General features: G+C 38.2%; 2 protein-coding genes and 1 long non-coding RNA gene across 5 annotated transcripts in view; 1 reads left to right on the top strand and 2 right to left on the bottom strand.

Annotated features, from left to right (window-relative positions):
* The window catches only part of LOC136252077 (testis-expressed protein 11-like), a 66,062-nt gene that overhangs the window by 39,584 nt on the left and 8,156 nt on the right, over nt 1-18,322 (top strand). Inside the window, exons 8-11 of the mRNA XM_066044434.1 lie at nt 16,711-16,796; nt 16,863-16,917; nt 17,195-17,290; nt 17,844-18,007. Coding sequence (XP_065900506.1) covers nt 16,711-16,796; nt 16,863-16,917; nt 17,195-17,290; nt 17,844-18,007 — 401 coding nt within the window. The remainder of the gene's footprint in view (nt 1-16,710; nt 16,797-16,862; nt 16,918-17,194; nt 17,291-17,843; nt 18,008-18,322) is intronic.
* On the bottom strand, nt 1,278-3,388 carry LOC136252083 (uncharacterized). Of its 3 annotated transcripts, none has more exons than XM_066044442.1 (3): nt 3,093-3,296; nt 1,852-2,979; nt 1,278-1,765 (listed from the first exon to the last, which is right to left on the bottom strand). In XM_066044442.1, exons 2-3 carry the CDS (start codon nt 1,930-1,932, stop codon nt 1,400-1,402), a joined length of 447 nt encoding a protein of 148 aa, XP_065900514.1. In that variant the 5' UTR covers nt 1,933-2,979; nt 3,093-3,296; the 3' UTR covers nt 1,278-1,399. The 3 variants fall into 3 exon arrangements, 2 of the variants coding, with proteins under 2 accessions (XP_065900514.1, XP_065900513.1); XM_066044441.1 differs by having other exon boundaries at nt 1,852-3,018; nt 3,093-3,284; XR_010699347.1 differs by lacking the exon at nt 1,278-1,765 and adding an exon at nt 3,374-3,388 and having other exon boundaries at nt 2,556-3,018; nt 3,093-3,319.
* LOC136252086 (uncharacterized) lies at nt 10,708-11,456 on the bottom strand. Its single transcript, XR_010699348.1, has 2 exons — nt 11,226-11,456; nt 10,708-11,154 (listed from the first exon to the last, which is right to left on the bottom strand). It is a non-coding gene; the product is annotated as an uncharacterized lncRNA (long non-coding RNA).

Here is an 18,322-nt window from a genome sequence, read left to right as displayed (position 1 = left end):
CATTAATTTGTGGGTTTTAGTTTACAGGTTAGGCTAGGCTCATTGCATGTAGTTATTAAATTTTGGCTAGCTGATAGTTACTCTAAAACAAATGATCAGTAAACTAATCGTTTGGGCAATGTGCTCCTACCCACCACATGTCAACCATTGAGCAGAAAAAAAATTGTGATGGTGCCACTGACAAGGTATGCACAAGATATTATCCCTACCAGGCAGAGAAGCGACTCAGAAAAGTGTAACAGTGTTTGGTTCATGGTTTTGCTAACCCAGCTTTGTAAACAAACTGAACTAATCCTACATACTTCAGAGAAGCATAATGAAGTGTGAGCTTCAATAGCACGAAGCATAACAGTATAACTTGATATCAATTATTAAAAGGTTTTTTGTACATTGCATGATACAAACGATCAGAATTTTGCACTCTGGTATTGCTCATGAGTTGTAGTCCATACCAGCTAATGATGTGGTGTGTAGTAAACTCATTAGGTGGTTAATGGTGACCTTAATGATGATGTCATCAAACTACCTACCCAATGGTGGATGACTTGACATCATGACCCACACAGTGTTGACTGTGTTATGTGTGTGATATAGAATGCTTATCTTAAAAAATTTCCTTGTTTAGGAGGTGTATGTGACCAAATGGAGGAACTAAAAAGTAACAGCAGACTTTATGGACACATAGTACATGTCTGATACCAGAAAATTCTTCTCCTGTAACTATTTTACATTGTCTTTTGTAGGCCAAAATCCCTCCCTCTCTCTCTCTCTTTTCATTGTTTGTAAGCTACATATATACGTATGTGCATGTTTACTTATTGCTTCATCAGTTATAAAAGATTCTGATGCATAGTAGCTATATTTACTGGCTTTCTGTCTTCTTGCAAGTTCCCTTAGTGGGAAAGCAAATTCTTTTCCAATAGTGATTGATTGTATGTGTAGACTTTTTGATGGATCTATAATGTATATACATCCACCACATTGTCTGTGACCCATATTCCCTTACATGCAGTGATGTAATGAAGGCACTTAATTGTATCATGTGATCACTTAATTGTGTCATGTGATCATGAGTGGTTACTATGATGGTAGAGATTGAGCTGCTTTTGTTGATGCTACTGCAGAAACAGCCATGGAAGAAGTACCAAATATAAAATAATAGTTATACAGATACAATGTGGGGTCTATGGGATTTATAAATCCCAAAGGCTTGTGAAGTATCAGTTATCACTTTGCAACATCCCACCATTCATCCAAATACCATTCTCTTGAATACGTCATTGAATATATAGTTTATTAAAATATCTGCAACTAATATGCAATGTGCTAGCTATATATAGTGGATACAGTACTGTGTACATTGTATATAGTGTAACATTGTTTGAGGGAACATGAGTCACTAGATTACTCTACAGCAGCAGTAGTTTGGTCCACAATATTTCAGATTACAGTTAGCATAGCCGTAGTAGTAATCCTTCAGTCCCAGTGTTGGGGTGGTGCCATCTCCGGTAGCAGGACGATTGAGGTACACATGAGTGGCTCCAATACATTTCCAAGTGGTACGCTTAGCTGTCTCAGGATCCTGGGCATGTAACTGGGGATTGTTGCACACATCAGTACAAGTTGGTGAATTGTTACTGCAAACTCTACGGACAGCGTACACAAAGCCTGTGGGATCATGAGACATGTAGGCTGCACACGATGCTTGACCAATCACATCTTCAAGCTGATGGTGACCAACAATGAACCTCTTGTTATGTGTAATCTAATGTATTACACACTATGAACAACTATACACCACACATACACCATTAACTCTGGTAGTACAGTTGGTATTTGACATATACACACCTTGTGATTATTCTCAACTGGAGCTGATGTCCCCACTACAATTATTGTAGTAAAGATGATCACAAACAAACTGTTCATCATTTCTTCTTCCCTCTACACTTCTTACTGCTGATCACCAGACTGTGTTCTGTTGTACTCCAGCAGCTAGCGCACAACTTTACTAGCAAGTGTCAACTGGTGTGCTTGATTTATTGGTTGGCTTTTTATACTGCAAGTTCTGCAACTGTGTATGAGTTAGGTAGTTATGTCTTGAAATAGCTGATATCATGGGACACATGTAATGGTCCATATCCCATCTCATTTCTCTCACACATTCAAGTTGCCTACACAACTTTTTATCCATGTGTTCAGCATTTGTGTGGCTATTTGTAGTAAGGTGTTTTGTGGATAGAGACTGTTCTCTACATATCTACATTCTTGTATGTTTTAAGTGTGACTTTATGCTAAAAGTGAACTAGGACCGCTATAAATTTTCTTCTTTTCAAGAATTTACCTGCCAGGTAGTGTATGTCTACTACACAGACTTTCACTAGCTATCTTGCAGGACCCTAAGGGGTGCAGTGGTTTATAAATGCATCTTCCATTACGTAACAGGTTTATATTTTAACTAGTGCTAGTTTAGTCAACCCTGTGTACTGAGTGTTGCTTCACAAGGATGCAAAGCCGGTCAACCTCCTTGACACGTTGTACTGTGCTGCTCTATGTAAACATATGTACAGCTATTAAAATGTGTCCACTAAATTATTGCTCTACAGATGACACATATTACAATATGTAGTTCATACAGTTTAGTGATGTCAGAGGTTATGCAGTACAACAGCAGTAGTTTGGTCCACAAGTCCTTCCTCCACAACTGGCATACCCATAATAGTATTGCTTCAGCCCCAATGTTGGAGTGGTGCCATGTCCAGTAGCAGGACGATTGAAATATACATGGATAGTTCCAATACATTTCCATGCTTTCCTGCTAGCTGTCTGACTGTCCTGGGCATGTAACTTTGGATCTTTGCACACTTCGTCACAAGTTGGACTTTTAAGTGAGCAACCTCGACGAACGGCGTACATAAAACCGGTGGGGTTGTGGGACACATAGGCTGCACACGATGACTGAGCAATCACATCTTCAAGCTGATGATGACCAACAACGAACCTCTTGTTACGTGTAATCTAAATAAGTGATATGTGTGTATTTTATAGTACTGTGGAGTGCTTAAATGATCTGTACGATAAACTAAACACACCTCATTATTATTCTCAACTGGAGCTGATGTCACCACAACAATTATTGTAGTAACGATGATCACCAACAAACTGTTCATCATGTGCAGTGTACTAGCTTTCTTCCTTGTGTTAATCCTTCCTGTGTTGTTGTGATCAAATCTTTGCCTCTTCCCTTATATACTGCACCTGGTATAGACAAAGTTCTGTAAGGCTCAATGCCACTGTAGCCAATAAGGTCAGCTTTGTACTAATAGTAAAAATAAAATGTTGTCAATTATCAACAATAAACATTAAACTTTACCAGCTTATTCAGATCTTGACCAACTTGTTTATTGTTTATCCAGCAACCTGTCTATCAGGAGTTAATAATTTAACTACTTGATAATATATTATTAATAAATGAAGAAAATTAAATCAAGAGTTAATAATATGGAGAAAAATAGAGTATAGCAGACTGGATGAGTGAACAGCTCAAACAAGGCAAAATAATTTGATTAACATATAAAAGTAGTATACATTACAACAGTATTAAAATCATGAAGGTTGGCCAAAAATATCACCCAAAAACCAGATTAACAATGCCTTCATGGCAGTATTGGTTAGGTGCATATAACCAGGCCCAAAAATTCTATGACCTGAAATGCTTCTAACAGGTTGTTGCAAATAAATTTGTATTTTTATTATTATTATTATTCAAGGGAAATTTCTACTGACTGACTCACTGACAAACTGCCTGACTGATGCCTTCTGACAACAGCTAAGACCACAGGCTTAACTTTTTCACTGTTCAGCCTGACAGGTGCCTTTATGTATAACTTCATGGACTTTCCTGATGAATAGCTAAAAGCAAAACATAATGGCCACTTTAGTAATTGATAGTTGAGGAGCATAATCAGACGAAAGCAATAGACCTGGCACCATTCCTTGTTTTAATGTGGTATGCGCAGGTTCATCAGTCATAATTATGTTACACAAGTTTTGTTTAGGAATTTTAAGGATCATTGAAATAAAAAGTAGTGGCCTTATATTCTTAATTTTCCTTATACTGTACTAAATATAATATATTTCTAGTCACTTTTAAAATGAAGTAATATGTAAATTGTAGTAATTGCCTAATAGATTAACAGCTATCCATTTGGGGCAAATCCCCCCCACCAAGTAGTTAAAGTAACAACATAGCCAGAAATACAGTTGGTGACTCATACTATTGAAATAATAAGCATTAAATTAATTTGCAATGAGTGGTCACTAGTATTTGTGTTAGAGATTTAATATTTTAACAGTGTTATTATATTTTATATCTGTGTTTACTCATTTTGTAGATCACCCTTTTGCACACACACACACACACACACACACTCACACTCACACAAAGTAAAGCCTTTAGCAGTCACACCTTCCCAGTGAACCAACACTGTGACACCTGTGCACTACTGAGGTGCTAGGAGTCAGCGCAAGTGTATCCTCCTGGGGCACCCACAGGAGGCTGTACCATGTGTCACAGGTAAAGGTGTAGGCACCCAAATTCCCACCTGGACCTTCACCCACTGTGTGAGACAGTCATTTGCTTCCTTGGTTAATACCAGGTACCCATTATAATGTTAGCTGCTTCCACCAGTTGTCACCAGGTGCCCTTTTATACAGCTGGGTAGACTGGAGCTTTGGACCTCCTTTGTGTGTGCCAAATTTCAGCACTATCAATAACTGGTTTGAGTTTTATTGTAGCTTGACAGCAATTGTAAAAGGAAGTTTCCTTTGCCACAAATGTTGCCATGATCATTAAGCTATTTTGAGGTTAATGAAGAGGTCAATGTAACTCCCACTGGCTCACTGCCTTATCTTACAGACAGTTTGGAATGGTTGAGCCATTGCTATTCACTAAACCACCTCATTGTTGTGTCAGCATTGAAACTGGATTAATACTGTGACCCGGTGACCCACTGACCCGGTGACCCACTGACCCAGATATCTGGTTTAGTCAAAACATAAGTATGTATTAATAGCTACATTTTGGGCATAAACAGATAACTATTATAATAAATGGGGTTCACATAAATCTATGGATAACAAAACATGTTTCCTATAAGCATGTAGGTGTGGCTTCATGTATGCCTGTAAAGTTCAACATACCTTAGCAATGTTCCACATATGCCTACAGGCAACAGACAGTATAACACATTCCTAATGTTAAAGTAAGCATGGCTCATTAAAAAGAAGCTGGCCTGATGCAATAGGCTTATGACTCTATCGACTAGTTGGTGTGGCTTCAGCAAACATGACCTACAAACTGCAACACACCTACTGATAAATAAGCACAGTTCCACATCAAACTTAACGTTTGTCTGCAGACAGTAATACACAATCTTAATAAGTGGGTTTGGCTCATGAAAGAAGCTGGGTTGCTGCAGGACTAGATTATGGTGTAATTCCACATTGTCAAAGTATTTACTTCATTTCACAAATGATCCAATCTGGGTCATACCTGAAAATTCTATACAGACTTGGATGACCCAGTGACCCAGGTGACCCGACTAGTTCCTACCCTGTCTTGCACTGTGTAAACTAAATGGTGGATAAGCCACAGTGGAAAGTTATATACGCATTCACAAGCTGAGTTTAAATAAATTTCATTTGTCAAATCTTCATTTAGTCACACAGGTATACGTAGGTAAGTACAATGATTGATGACCATGTTCATGGTACATTATCTCTTCAACAGAATAGCTAATTGTGTTAGTTTCCCTCTTTGTACATTCCATGCAGTCGGTTCTTTCCCACAATACAGTACTACATACGTACCACATTTACTGGTGGGTGTAGTGAGCATAAGAAAGGTATTAGTATTAACAATGTTCATTGCATCCTATAAATTAGTTAATCCTTGCAATTTATGATGTGTAAGTTTACTATCCACACAAAAACAGCCAAGCTGTGAAAAAATGGTGCGGCCTTAAAAAGCCTGGGTGAAAAAAGTTGTGAAATCAAAGGTGGCGGCCAAGAAATGGCTGCAATGATGTTAATGCTAATAAATTTTAACAATGCACACAGCCATTATTAAAATTTTTAGCATTAACATCATTGCAGCCATTTCTTGGCCGCCACCTTTGATTTCACAACTTTTTTCACCCAGGCTTTTTAAGGCCGCACCATTTTTTCACAGCTTGGCTGTTTTTGTGTGGATTTCACTACTTTTTGTACTTTACAAGGCCCCAAAACCAGCCTATGGCTGACTTTGAGGTTTGTCTTTACTCACATTTCTTCTTTTCTATGTAGATACAATGATGATTATTGAAGACAGACTTATAAATGTATTTCATTGCATGATTTAATTCAATATTTGATAATATTATTGTAATACTCTAATAGAGTGCACATTTTTTTTGAGGACTTCTAATAGAACATACATAGAATGTTCTAGAACAGTCTAGAACTTCTATTGGTAGATCTATGAAATTACAAACGTTTGACTATAAGCAGATTTCAACTAGAAATTTCATTTATAAAGCAGAAATTAAGTGAGGTGATCAGTCAAGGTAGCAGTGGTTCAGTGGTTAATGATGCAGGTGTTAAGTATGGAGGTCCCTGGTTCGAACTCTGGTAAGTTTTTTTTTTCGACATTTTTTGCACACTTTTTTTACCCGTGGTGACTGCTCTATTAGAGTATCTCAATCCCGCGATTTTACACTTGCTTAGTTTTTGCTTTATAACTTTGTCGCTGTAACTCTATTGCTATTCAAACTATCAAAAGGCACTGCTACGATGATCAGCCTATCTACACACCAATTTTCAAGTTATTTCTATGCTTGGTTTACCCTGTAGCCGTGACAGAAGTTTGATCTGTTTAAGTTTACTATCTGCCATGATTGGCCTCCATCCAGCTAACTAACAACACTGTTTACACCGTGAAACTTTTCCTTGTTGATTTGGAAACATTTAGTTGTGTAAGCTACATATATTATGCCTTCATATGTACTTTTATAGACTAGCTCTCAACTGTACAGCCACAATGGAACCACTGATCATGTTCAGATAAATGAAAGTCCATAACTCCAAAGTTGTGCTTCAACTACTCTAATAGAACAGTCTTCAGCATTTGGTAACTGAAAGTTTAGAACACTGAAGATCCACTGTAGATTGACAATATGTATTTACATAAATACATAGCTGATAATTCTGTGTACTGTTTGGATCCACCTGTGATGTAATGAAACTAAAAGTTGAAACTGAAAGTTAAAATGAAAGTAAAGTTGAAATTAAAGTTGACCACAAGGTTAATGTACCAACCCATTGTGTAGCTGTAGTGGGTGTGTTGTTGGTGTCTATGATGTCATTGTGTATAACACCTGATACTTTATATAGCCTTCTTGTTTCCATATAAGGTAATTATTGCCTTTTATAGTAGTGTGATGTAGTATAAGATGATTACCTATATAAATGTTGTTTGTTGTTGACTCATATTATTTAGTAATAGACTTGTTGCAAGTGTCAATGGCTGTTGGTTGGTACTTGATAGCAGTGTTAGCTGCTATAGTCACACTTGCGACTGGTGTGGTGAGCAATCAATATGGTCTTATTCCTACACAACCTGGAAAGTCCTGTGGAGATATTTACAAGCTAAATCCATACTGTCGAGGCAAGTCTGGTTTCTATGTTGTAGTTATTGGGTCAACTCCTAACTTTGTGTACTGTGATATGGAGCTGGAGTGTGGTGGAGAGATGGGATGGATGAGAATAGCTGATGTTGATGTTGCTAAAAGAGACAAATGTCCCAATGGATGGCGTAAAATCTCTAGTCCTGTTGCAGCTTGCAGAGCACCTGGTGATCATGCTGGATGTTATTCCGCTCAATTCACAACACACCAAATTCCTTACAGTAGAGTATGTGGAATGGTTGTAGGCTATCAGAAAGGTACCCCTGATGGAATTGGGGGCAGCAATCAATACCCGTTAAGATCTATTAATGGTCCGTATGTCGATGGTGTTTCTATAACTTATGGGACCCCAAGAAAACACATCTGGACATATGGAATAGGCTACACTGATAACGCCAATCACGGAAGTAATCCAGTCAATTGTCCCTGTTCTCACTACCCTGGCCGTTGGCCCCCTGCTTTTGTCCATGAGAATTATTATTGTGAGTCCGGGGCATCAACTAGTGCAAGTGTTAGTCGATATTATACGAGTGACCCGGTGTGGGATGGTGAAGGTTGTCCCAGTGACAGTAGTTGTTGTTCAGAACCCAACTTGCCATGGTTCTATCGACAGATACCACTGACCAGTGACAAGCATCTTGAGGCTAGGATATGTCGTGATGAACATTATTCAAATGAAGGAATTCTGGTGAAGGAAATAAAGTTGTTTGTGCAGTAGTTGATGCTTGAGTTTTGTATACGTAGCTGACTTGGTAGTAGTTTTACATTTACCCCTTGAGTTATTTACTGAATACACAGACTTAATTCTTTTTACTGAAGTTACCCTACCTATATTCAGTTGATAAGTTTATATTCTAAGTATACTGAGTGAGTACATGAATCATTGTGTCATTGCTGCTTTTGATCTTGAAGATGATAGGTTGTTGTATTTATGTAAAGAAATATGCATGCAACAACCAAGTAATCAGTTTATTAATTCGTTTGATGAAAGCATTTTTAATAAACAAAATTGTTCATAATTGTTCATAAATTCATAAAATTTCAAATGCTACAAAGAAAAAAATATGCAAGTTTTTATCGGGCCAGTCTCGAAGAAGGAAGACTCAAATCGATTAGAATTATATACCATCTTATTCACCTGTTCATGAAGAGTTCGAAACTCTTTGTTTCGTTTCTGTAGCTTCAACGGTATACGTGTCACGTGCGTTTGTTTACGATGCGGTAAATGTTAAAAAGATCGTCATAGTTTCTTTTACCAAACTGCCTTCACATCCATATGCACAAGTGTCTACAGGGCTAACAGTATACCTTGGCTGATGTGCTGATCCATGGTGAACGTTTTAAGCCAAATTGCAACATTGTAGACTAATCCAAACGGAAGTCATGGCTGCAAATGTAAGTGCCTGTAGTTTATTTTCAGTATAGTTGCTGTACAAATGGATTATTTTGCTCTTCCTACTGTCTAATACTATAATTCCTAAACTACACTCCACAGAAGGCTGAAACTTTGGTGATCTATTCCTTGGACACAGCAGAAATGCTAAGTGAATTAATTTTTTTTTAATTGTGCGAACAAGTCAGGTTTTTGCTGAGACGGTCACAATCACGTTGAAAGAATGTTAAAAGTAAATAGGGTGCTAATAATTAGTTGCGTACACTTGGTCCAGGTCACAGCTCTACAACTTATCATATTAAGAACCACCAAACGTGTGTATGGAAAATACTGGATGACTGTGTTGTTAGTAACTATGATATGTTTTCTACTGTGAGGAGGCTAGCTCTATCCCTTCCTACATGTTGCTTCTTCATTTTATCATGCTGCTAGTGACTATCCACCCTCTTCCTATATGAATTTAGGAACACAGGAATAGAAATTGCTGAAAAAATCCAGAATTTTTATCTTTGTTCCTTTCACCACAGTTACATGCATACTTTATGGTGAACATTTACCAGTTTAACAAGGGTATTCAAAGATGCCACTTGGGGTTTAACTCCCATATTGCCTGGATAATATCATGGAAATGCAGTTTGCTCATGGCTTTGATGCCCAACCAGTTCAAAGATACATACATATGATTGAGTAACATAGAGCGTTAATTTTTGGGTTTTAGTTTACAGGTTAGGTTAGGCTCAGTGTATATAGTTATTAAATTTTGACTAGTTGATAGTTAGTCTAAAACAAATGATCAGTAAAATAATCGTTTGGGAAATGTGTGGATGTGCGCTCCTACCCACCACATGTCAACCATTGAGCAGACAACACGTAGAGGACAACTAGATGTAACTTGGTGAGTAACTTATAGTCCTAACTGCTTAACTTAATATGTTAACTTACTGTCCCAATAGGGAAGTTAATAGGCTTAATGTATTAAAATGGTAAAACTTAAAACTAGATCCCACAATCACAGTTTTTCTGGCATTGTCATAATGATGAATAATGTTCTGAGGGCTATTAACCCATACTTAAAACCCCTATCAATCATCAGATACTGATGTATAAAAGAAACAGGGTGAGTGCTCTGTACTTATACTGCAACTACGTCTGGTTTTGTTGATAGCCCTCAAGCCTATAGCCCTTGGACTTCGGGGTATATATATATATATATCAGCCAAATCCCTCACAGCCGTGGTGTAACTATTACATATTGTCCCATCTTGTCTTTCCACGTTTTTGGACCTATTTAACGATTTAATGAAATTAATTCTGATTGTGAGTATTGCTAGGCGAATACCTTGAGAAGTGGAATCTCACAGTAGTACCATAATAATTAGGGTATCTGTGTTATTACCCACTCACCACTCCCACCTTTCTAACTGAATCACTAAGGAGTGTGGTGGTATAATAGCTAGGTCTCACAACAACAGAGGTAAAAATTTGACAAATTGATTTGAGCAACACATGACTACACACCTACAAGGTGCATGTGCCACTGTTTGCATAACTGTGTTGTGGTGTCATCGTATACACTGTATATTACAAGTGTGCACTATAGCTGATGGTATACATGTATATACAATTTGCCAATGATATTTACAGTAATATAATGTAGTTCAGTGATGGTATATACCACTAGATTACATGGCAACAGCAGTAGTTTGGTCCACAATATTTAATATTACAAGTGGCGTATGCATAGTAATACTGCTTCAGGCCTAGGGTGGGGATATTTCCAGTAGCTGGACGATTGTGGTGTATATGAGTGGATCCAATGCATTTCCAAGATGTCTTCTTAGTGGTTTCAGCATCCTGGACTCTCAGTTTAGGATTACTGCACACTTCAGCGCAAGTTGGAGCTCCAGATTTGCAATCTCTATGTACAGCATACACCCATCCACTGGGATCATGAGACATGTAGGCTGCACACGATGACTGAGCAATCACTTCTTCAAGCTGATGATGACCAACAATGAACCTCTTGTTACGTGTAATCTAGTGTGTTGAATACACAATTTATACACCTTTGACTCTGGTAGTACAGTTAATATATGACATCTACACACCTCGTGATTATTCTCAACTGGAGCTGATGTCCCCACTACAATTATTGTAGTAAAGATGATCACCAACAAACTGTTCATCATTTCTTCTTCCCTCTATATACACTTCTTATATTGCTGATCACCAGACTTTGGACTGTGTTCTGTTGTATAGAACAAAGCCTCTTATACCTTTTTACAAAAAAGACACTGTTCTTTGGGTGTCTACCCATATGTGTATGCGTGATGGATTGATAATGTTAAAATTCAATGGTGCTATCTGCACCATATCATTAAGTCATTAAGTAAAACAAAAATACTGCCAACCCCTTACATGATAACAAATTGTAGTACAAATTACATAACTGCACATCAGTATTACCCCCATGTGTTGACCTATGTATGTGGGTCCATTGATATTATGCTGAATTGGTTGATGTTTAAGAGTACAGTGAACTGTTATTGACGTATGGTACCAAAAATAAAGCTTCAATAATTAGGTGGTATTGAAATCATGAAATACACCTTAGCTACAATGTGTAGGATCAACACGATCATGTTTATGAGCTACACATTGTCTATGGCTACTATAATAAGGTGGTCTTATTAGCCATAGTCAAATTTCACTGTGCTGTGATATCCCATGTCCTGTATAGCATGGCATAGAATATTGTAAACTCGGTAATACTGCTCCTTGGTTTGGATAACTGAGCAAAAGTCTGTGCAATACAGTACAGTATGTTATAGTTAAAGCACCACCACGCATGAGTATGGAAAATACAGCACGAGGGGGTGTGTCAATAGGTAAATACAGTACAAGGCGAAGCCAAGTGCTGTATTTACCTCTCTGTATTTTTCGTGCACACAAGCATAGGTGGTGCTTTAAGTGTTTTGTTGTACTTCCTGGTCATCTTGCTCGGAGTGATTTTCTTGAGTACCTGAATCGCTTCAATTTTCAGTTATCAGACTATCAGTTGGTTGTCGTAAAATCTATTTGTAGTCGTAGAACAAACTGGTAGGATTAGATTGGCTAGTGTTTTACAGTGTCACGCATGTGATCACTCTGTGTGGGGTTGTTGCTTCAATTTTCCATGTCAAATTATCAGTAAGTGTTCATGTAACTAGTCCTAGAACCAACTGGTAAGATTAGTCTGGCTAGTTTTAGCGATTTACAGGTACAATGTCATGCAGATGATCAATCATGCTGTCTGAGTGGGTTGTTTTCGTAACATTCCATACATAACTGCGCTGCATAGCTAACTGTACTGTATTTGCCCGATTAGCCACTGTATGACTCATACAGTACAGTTATGCAGCTAATCTATAGACGGGTTTAGCGGGAAGGCGTGGTCACCTTACATAACCTAAAAAATCACGTGAATTATATGTCCGCCATTTTGTAGGGCAAAAACGTGAAGCTTGACACAAGTGAATGCATGTTCAGAATTCCTTCCAATTGTTGTGCTATTATATACGCACCATGAGAAGTAAGAAATGTGGAATTGAACTTTATGGATTCTCCAAATACCCGGAGAGAAGATATCTTAGTGCAGTTTCAATCATGGTTAGCAGTAATTTGAGAGAGCTTTGGGATGGCTGTGTTGAGCGAACTTTCAAGACTCATGCTAGACAGCTAAATTCTTCTCACTATTATTTCAAGCTGATTTAAGATAGCTAATACTGGCATATCTGTTTGGCATACTCTGCACTGGTAGCTGGCACTGGTAGCTGGCACTATGATGATGTGCCATCAGGTTAATTTATTCCAGATTAACTACATTCTACCAAGAGAAGAATATCTCATTTTATTTAGCAGTGCTGGAAGGATGGTGCTGCTAAATGACTAGCTCTACAGTAGTTCAACATCATTGAGTTTTACTGATCAGTGTATGCAAGTTATGTATCCTGAGCCAGACAAGCAAAGCTAGACTTCATGTCAAATGATGAAGGACTGCAAGTTGCACTTGCGCTACAAATAATTGTAAAACACGTTGTGCATGCAAAGTATACATTTCAGCTTCTAAACATGACCATGCAGGGTTTGTGTCTCGCTTTATTAGGCTTTGGCTGCAATTACACAGACATTTAGTTTCTTGTAATTTATCATGACACATATTACACTGCATAGACAAACTATTGGCTTGAAACCAAGGTAAGGGTGCATCGTCAGCCTTGAATTTATGATTAATGTGTGCAACTCCTTGAAAATAGATATAGCTGGTCTGATATAATTGATATAACTCTCCATTGTACGTGACTGATATCTGGCTAAGAGTGTCTGAATGTAGCTATCACCTCACTTCATGAGTTGTTAACCTTCCTTTGTCTGTTCTATCAGAATTCTTGTAATGTGGTGAAGAGAACACATAGCTAGTTCTTAAATTGTAATATTTACACACGGAATCCACTCTTGATTTTCAGTGGAGCCTGGAATTTGATGACTATTCTACAGGATAATTCAAATTGCTGACCTCTACAGTATGTAGAAGTTGATGGTTCAGTTAGAGTCACTCAGACTGATACTGAAACAAGCTCACTCTGGAGCTGTCTAATCTGGTCATTCTTCAGCTTCACTGCCTCTGATGGAATGTACTAATCTCAAACAGATTATCCAGAATCAGTTACTGCGTAGGAAGAATATAGTTGATGCACTACAGACTCTAGTGAATCACTGAGTTTGGCACGAGTTGGCGAGAGGCTCCCAAAAACCCGACTTCAGCGCTGCATCCTCTCAGAACAAGTTTTGTTGTCTTTACAGAGAGCAATTCTATGTTGCTTATTTTCTTGTTGTGTATAATCCATTAGCACAACAACTGGACAGCATATTCATTCATGTCAAGCTTTGTGTTTTTGCCCTACAAAAATGGCGGACATATAATTCACGTGACCTTTTAGGTTATGTAAGGTGACCACGCCTTCCCGTTAAACTCGTCTATACAATCCAAAATGGAAAATACAGCATGCAGCGGCACTTTGATTCTCCCATGCAAAGTACAATAAATATTTTTAAAATAGCAAATATCTGGACATGTTGAACAAGATACATAACCACTGTACAATATACAGTAGTACCTAACTAGCCTACTAAAACAAGTTCAGGAACACAGTTTCCTCTAGTGCTACAGTTCTAGTCAATGTAGTGCTGTGTATTCTGTCGTTTCCAGATGTACCAGCAGAAGCAGCAGTACCGTGACATACTGCAAATCCAACTCCTGACGTTAAACCCAATCACCTCGTGGATTGAGTGTAGGAATATCCCATAGAACACAGCATGCAGCAGGATATTGGCGTTAGTGACAGTGCAGTATACAAGTGATAGCAATACAGCCCTTGCAACACCACCAATGTGTGGCTGTACAGCCTCAATGATCGTAGGGATTACGATACCAAGAATTGTACTGGAGCTAGCAATGATTAGAAGCGTGACTGAAGCCTTTTGTGTCTCCCTGAACTTGCTCCATGCTCTTCTCAGGCCAGAATGAAGCAGATCTGTGCTTCCATAGAGAATCATCTCCTTCACATCAAGGACACACTTGTGGTAGAGGAAGATTCCTTGTACTAGGGCAAAGCAGTCAGCAAAGGCTAGTGACAACATGGCAATACCAAACTCAAAATACTCAAAGTAGTTGTCACTGCAGTAGCCAATCTTTGATTTATTGGGGTTGGAGTATGGATGACCAAGACATGAAGAACTGGCGAGAATCGACACCATCCAAACAGTAATCACAGCAACATAGCCTCGCTTTTTATCATTCTTGTAGTGTTTGTGAGCTACTATGGCATACAGGCGATCAAAGCACACCACAGCTAACATCAGTGAGCTTGCCGTATTGGGAAATGAAGTAGCTCCAAGAATCCTACAATCAATTCCTTCTGTGTCTGGGTTTATTATTGTCATCAAGATGTTGGCAATGGGCACTCCATTCTGTATCACAGCCACCCCTACGTCAGCTATCATCAAATGTGCGATGAAGAAAAGGTGTAGGCTCTCTGAAATCCTGTTACTCCTTCTAATTGTTAATGCCACAAGACCAGCAGCTATGAAAATGGCAGTGGCAAGAACTAGCCTCAAGGATACAGCTATGTATAATTCTATAACTGGATAGTGAACATCAACACTCACAGTTCCATTGTAACTGGCTTCAGTATTAATATCTCCGTCGGCAGACATTACACACAACCACTACGTCTAATACTCTTTGAACTGACTAGAAGACCTGCTCATAGTGTGATTTATCAGTGTCGTTGTCAAGGAAATTTCCAGTCAACAAAGGGGACAAAAGCATACCTGTCAGTAACAGTAATGATGTGTTGTATACTGACGAAGAAGCCAGCTGATTGTAGCAATTAGCACTATTTGTGTGTGTTTGTTAGGGCGGGTTTGTCACTTCCTATGTGTGTACAGGTGCATGTTAACCTATAGTCTGTAAACAGCTGTTGACTACAAAATGTCTTGCTCTATGCAGCTGCAACAAGATCGTTCTTAGTGTTGCTACATGCCTGCTACATGCCTACTACCCGTACAATTAGTCATACTGAAGCCACAGTGGATTTTTATTTTATTGTGTACTGTGTTTCATCCAAGGAGCATTAAATTGGTTGATGCTATTTAGAATAATAGAAAACTGCCTAAGAAAAGCTCTGCTACAATTCTCCATTGGTATACAGCTGTAGTTATTGAGGTGTTAACAAGTGTGATGTTGTTTTAAGATCTGAAAGCAGAAATTGTCACATGAAGTACCAAAGTATCAAATTTACACTGAATTTAGTGATTAGCTAAATATGAGAGGAACAGATCTTTTTAATGGTGTGTTCTCACTTTTGAGTCACAGCATTCTGATCAGCCCTTTCTAGTATAGATACAGGCAGTACTATACAAGGTATCATTGTATCATTAGGACTGATGGATTTTTGATGGTGCCTGTACACAGTTGTAATGAGATAGCATGTGTGAAGCTAAACTAGGGAAGTCTAGAGGCATTCTCCCAAGAAAATCCAGACTGAAATCATGAATATAAGTTACAAGTGAACCTACAGACTGCTCTATTATTGACTGTTCTATTAGAATGCCAATCTCTTGCAATGAAAAGTGATCTAGCCAAACCACACCAGCCAGATCACTTGCTACATTACCCTGCTTTAGTAGATTGTGTGTGTTGGATGAACATGTTTGGGACATGGTAGCTTTGTATTTCATCAGAGAAGAATACTACAGAATCTGTGCGTGTTTAATTGAGTATATTATACTATTAGCACCATATCATGTGGTGAAGCTTCAACCTCTTATGAGGCTATGCAATATAACACTATGAGGCTACAATGTATTATTATTAATGAAGATAAAGTAACGTGACATGGTCACTACAATGAGATGGTCTTGTTAATAAGTTGACCTCTAAGTAAGTACTTGTGCTACATTGCATATTCAATTTTATGTGTATATACCGCCATCCATTATGTGTTAGTGGAGTAGATATGGTCAGTGATGATTTTGTGTGTTGCCATACAGGCTGGTTACTTGTCAATGTTGTGCTACAATTTTGGAGTGGAGACATTTCAAGAAGCTCTTTATGAACACAGTGTCCAGTGGCTGAGGTATGGACTAACTATTTGTGTGAAGTGTTATTAGTGATATGATTATAAAAGTTTTTCTCGTCATAGGGAAAGTTATGAGCTCGGTAAAAGTGATTTATCGTTTGTTGTTGCTAAGAAGCAAGTGAGTAACTTTATGTGATTGCTGTATAGGTTATAGATATGTGTGTTTGTGTATAGTACTCCACATGCACACTCAAAAGAGGAACACACACACACTCCGCACACACACACACACACACACACACACACACACACACACACACACACACACACACACACACACACACACACACACACACACACACACACACACACACACACACACACACACACACACACTAACAACACACACACACTACACACAAACACACACGTGCATACATCTCCATATATACTAGGCCAGGACACTGAGATTACTAGCCAATGCATACCTGGAGTGGGACGTTACTGCTTACTGGCAGAAGGCACTGAATGCAGTTGGCTTGGCTAACTCAGTAAGTTGATAATACAACACTTTGTCTTACTGCATGTGTACATGTATTGGTATTGTTAGTGTATATATGACTAATCATTAGAGTTGCACTGATATGACTTTTAGCCGATATTCCGATAACCGATATAAAATAATATTATCAAGCCAATAAATATTATCAAGCCAATAAACAAAGCCGATCCAATATGGTGGCATAGACCTTTTCTCTAACAATTTGCACTCTAAATTTAGTTATAAATTGACAGTGTGGGACTTTAATCAACAGTTACATAAACAGGCATTGCTAGTATTGCTAGAGCACGAGTGCCCCTAAATAGATGTTTATGTATATCTGTATCTGTTGCTTGTTTACACATGGTACCAATCTGATACAGATATGCAAAAACAAGGCCAATATAGCTGATAGCCAATCCGATTATCGGTACACCTCTACTAATTATACCCTAAGATGTACATATGTTGTTATTCACACTTCATATCAGTTGGTCAATAACTTAGTCTTCAAATCGTGCATCATACACAGTTGACCTTATGTACATATCTTTTGTATACAGGAACATGCCCACCCATCGGGGCTATACTTGAAGTGTAGTATTCTACTAAGACATGATCCTCATGATGTGCGACTACCCTCTGTGATGGAAGAGACATTATCCCACACTGAGTTGACCCTGGACCTTGCTCTGTCCACCATTAGGCTAGCGGCCCAACACAAGAGGTGACTGCATATTAGAGATGCAACAATATATCGATATATTGCGTATCATATCGTTTTAAGACAATATCGCTGCATCGATACAAAGTTAAACCATATCGATATATCGCGTATCATGATATATCGACATATCGTGGCTTATTAACATTGCTGACAATCAAATTATTGTACATTGTGGTTAAACTGAGTAGTATGTAATGCTTCTCGAAGAAAATTTAGCTCACTTATTTCTCTTAAAAAACAAAAATCAACATTAAAAAACAACATAGACCATTGCTTAGACTCCACTTTGTATCGCGCAATATATCGCTGTATCGT

This window comes from Dysidea avara, chromosome 4 (genome assembly GCF_963678975.1).
Source record: "Dysidea avara chromosome 4, odDysAvar1.4, whole genome shotgun sequence".
Lineage (NCBI taxonomy): Eukaryota > Metazoa > Porifera > Demospongiae > Dictyoceratida > Dysideidae > Dysidea > Dysidea avara.
Note: the sequence above shows the minus strand (reverse complement) of the source record. Positions and strands in the feature narration are given on the sequence as shown.

What these genes read in the sequence shown, in the direction of transcription:
- LOC136252083 (XM_066044442.1), bottom strand. Translation starts at nt 1,932, where the DNA reads ATGATGAACAGTTTGTTTGTGATCATCTTTACTACAATAATTGTAGTG. An exon ending in CAGTTGAGAATAATCACAAG is followed by an intron (nt 1,766 to 1,851) that starts GTGTGTATATGT and finishes GTAATACATTAG; the next exon opens with ATTACACATAACAAGAGGTT.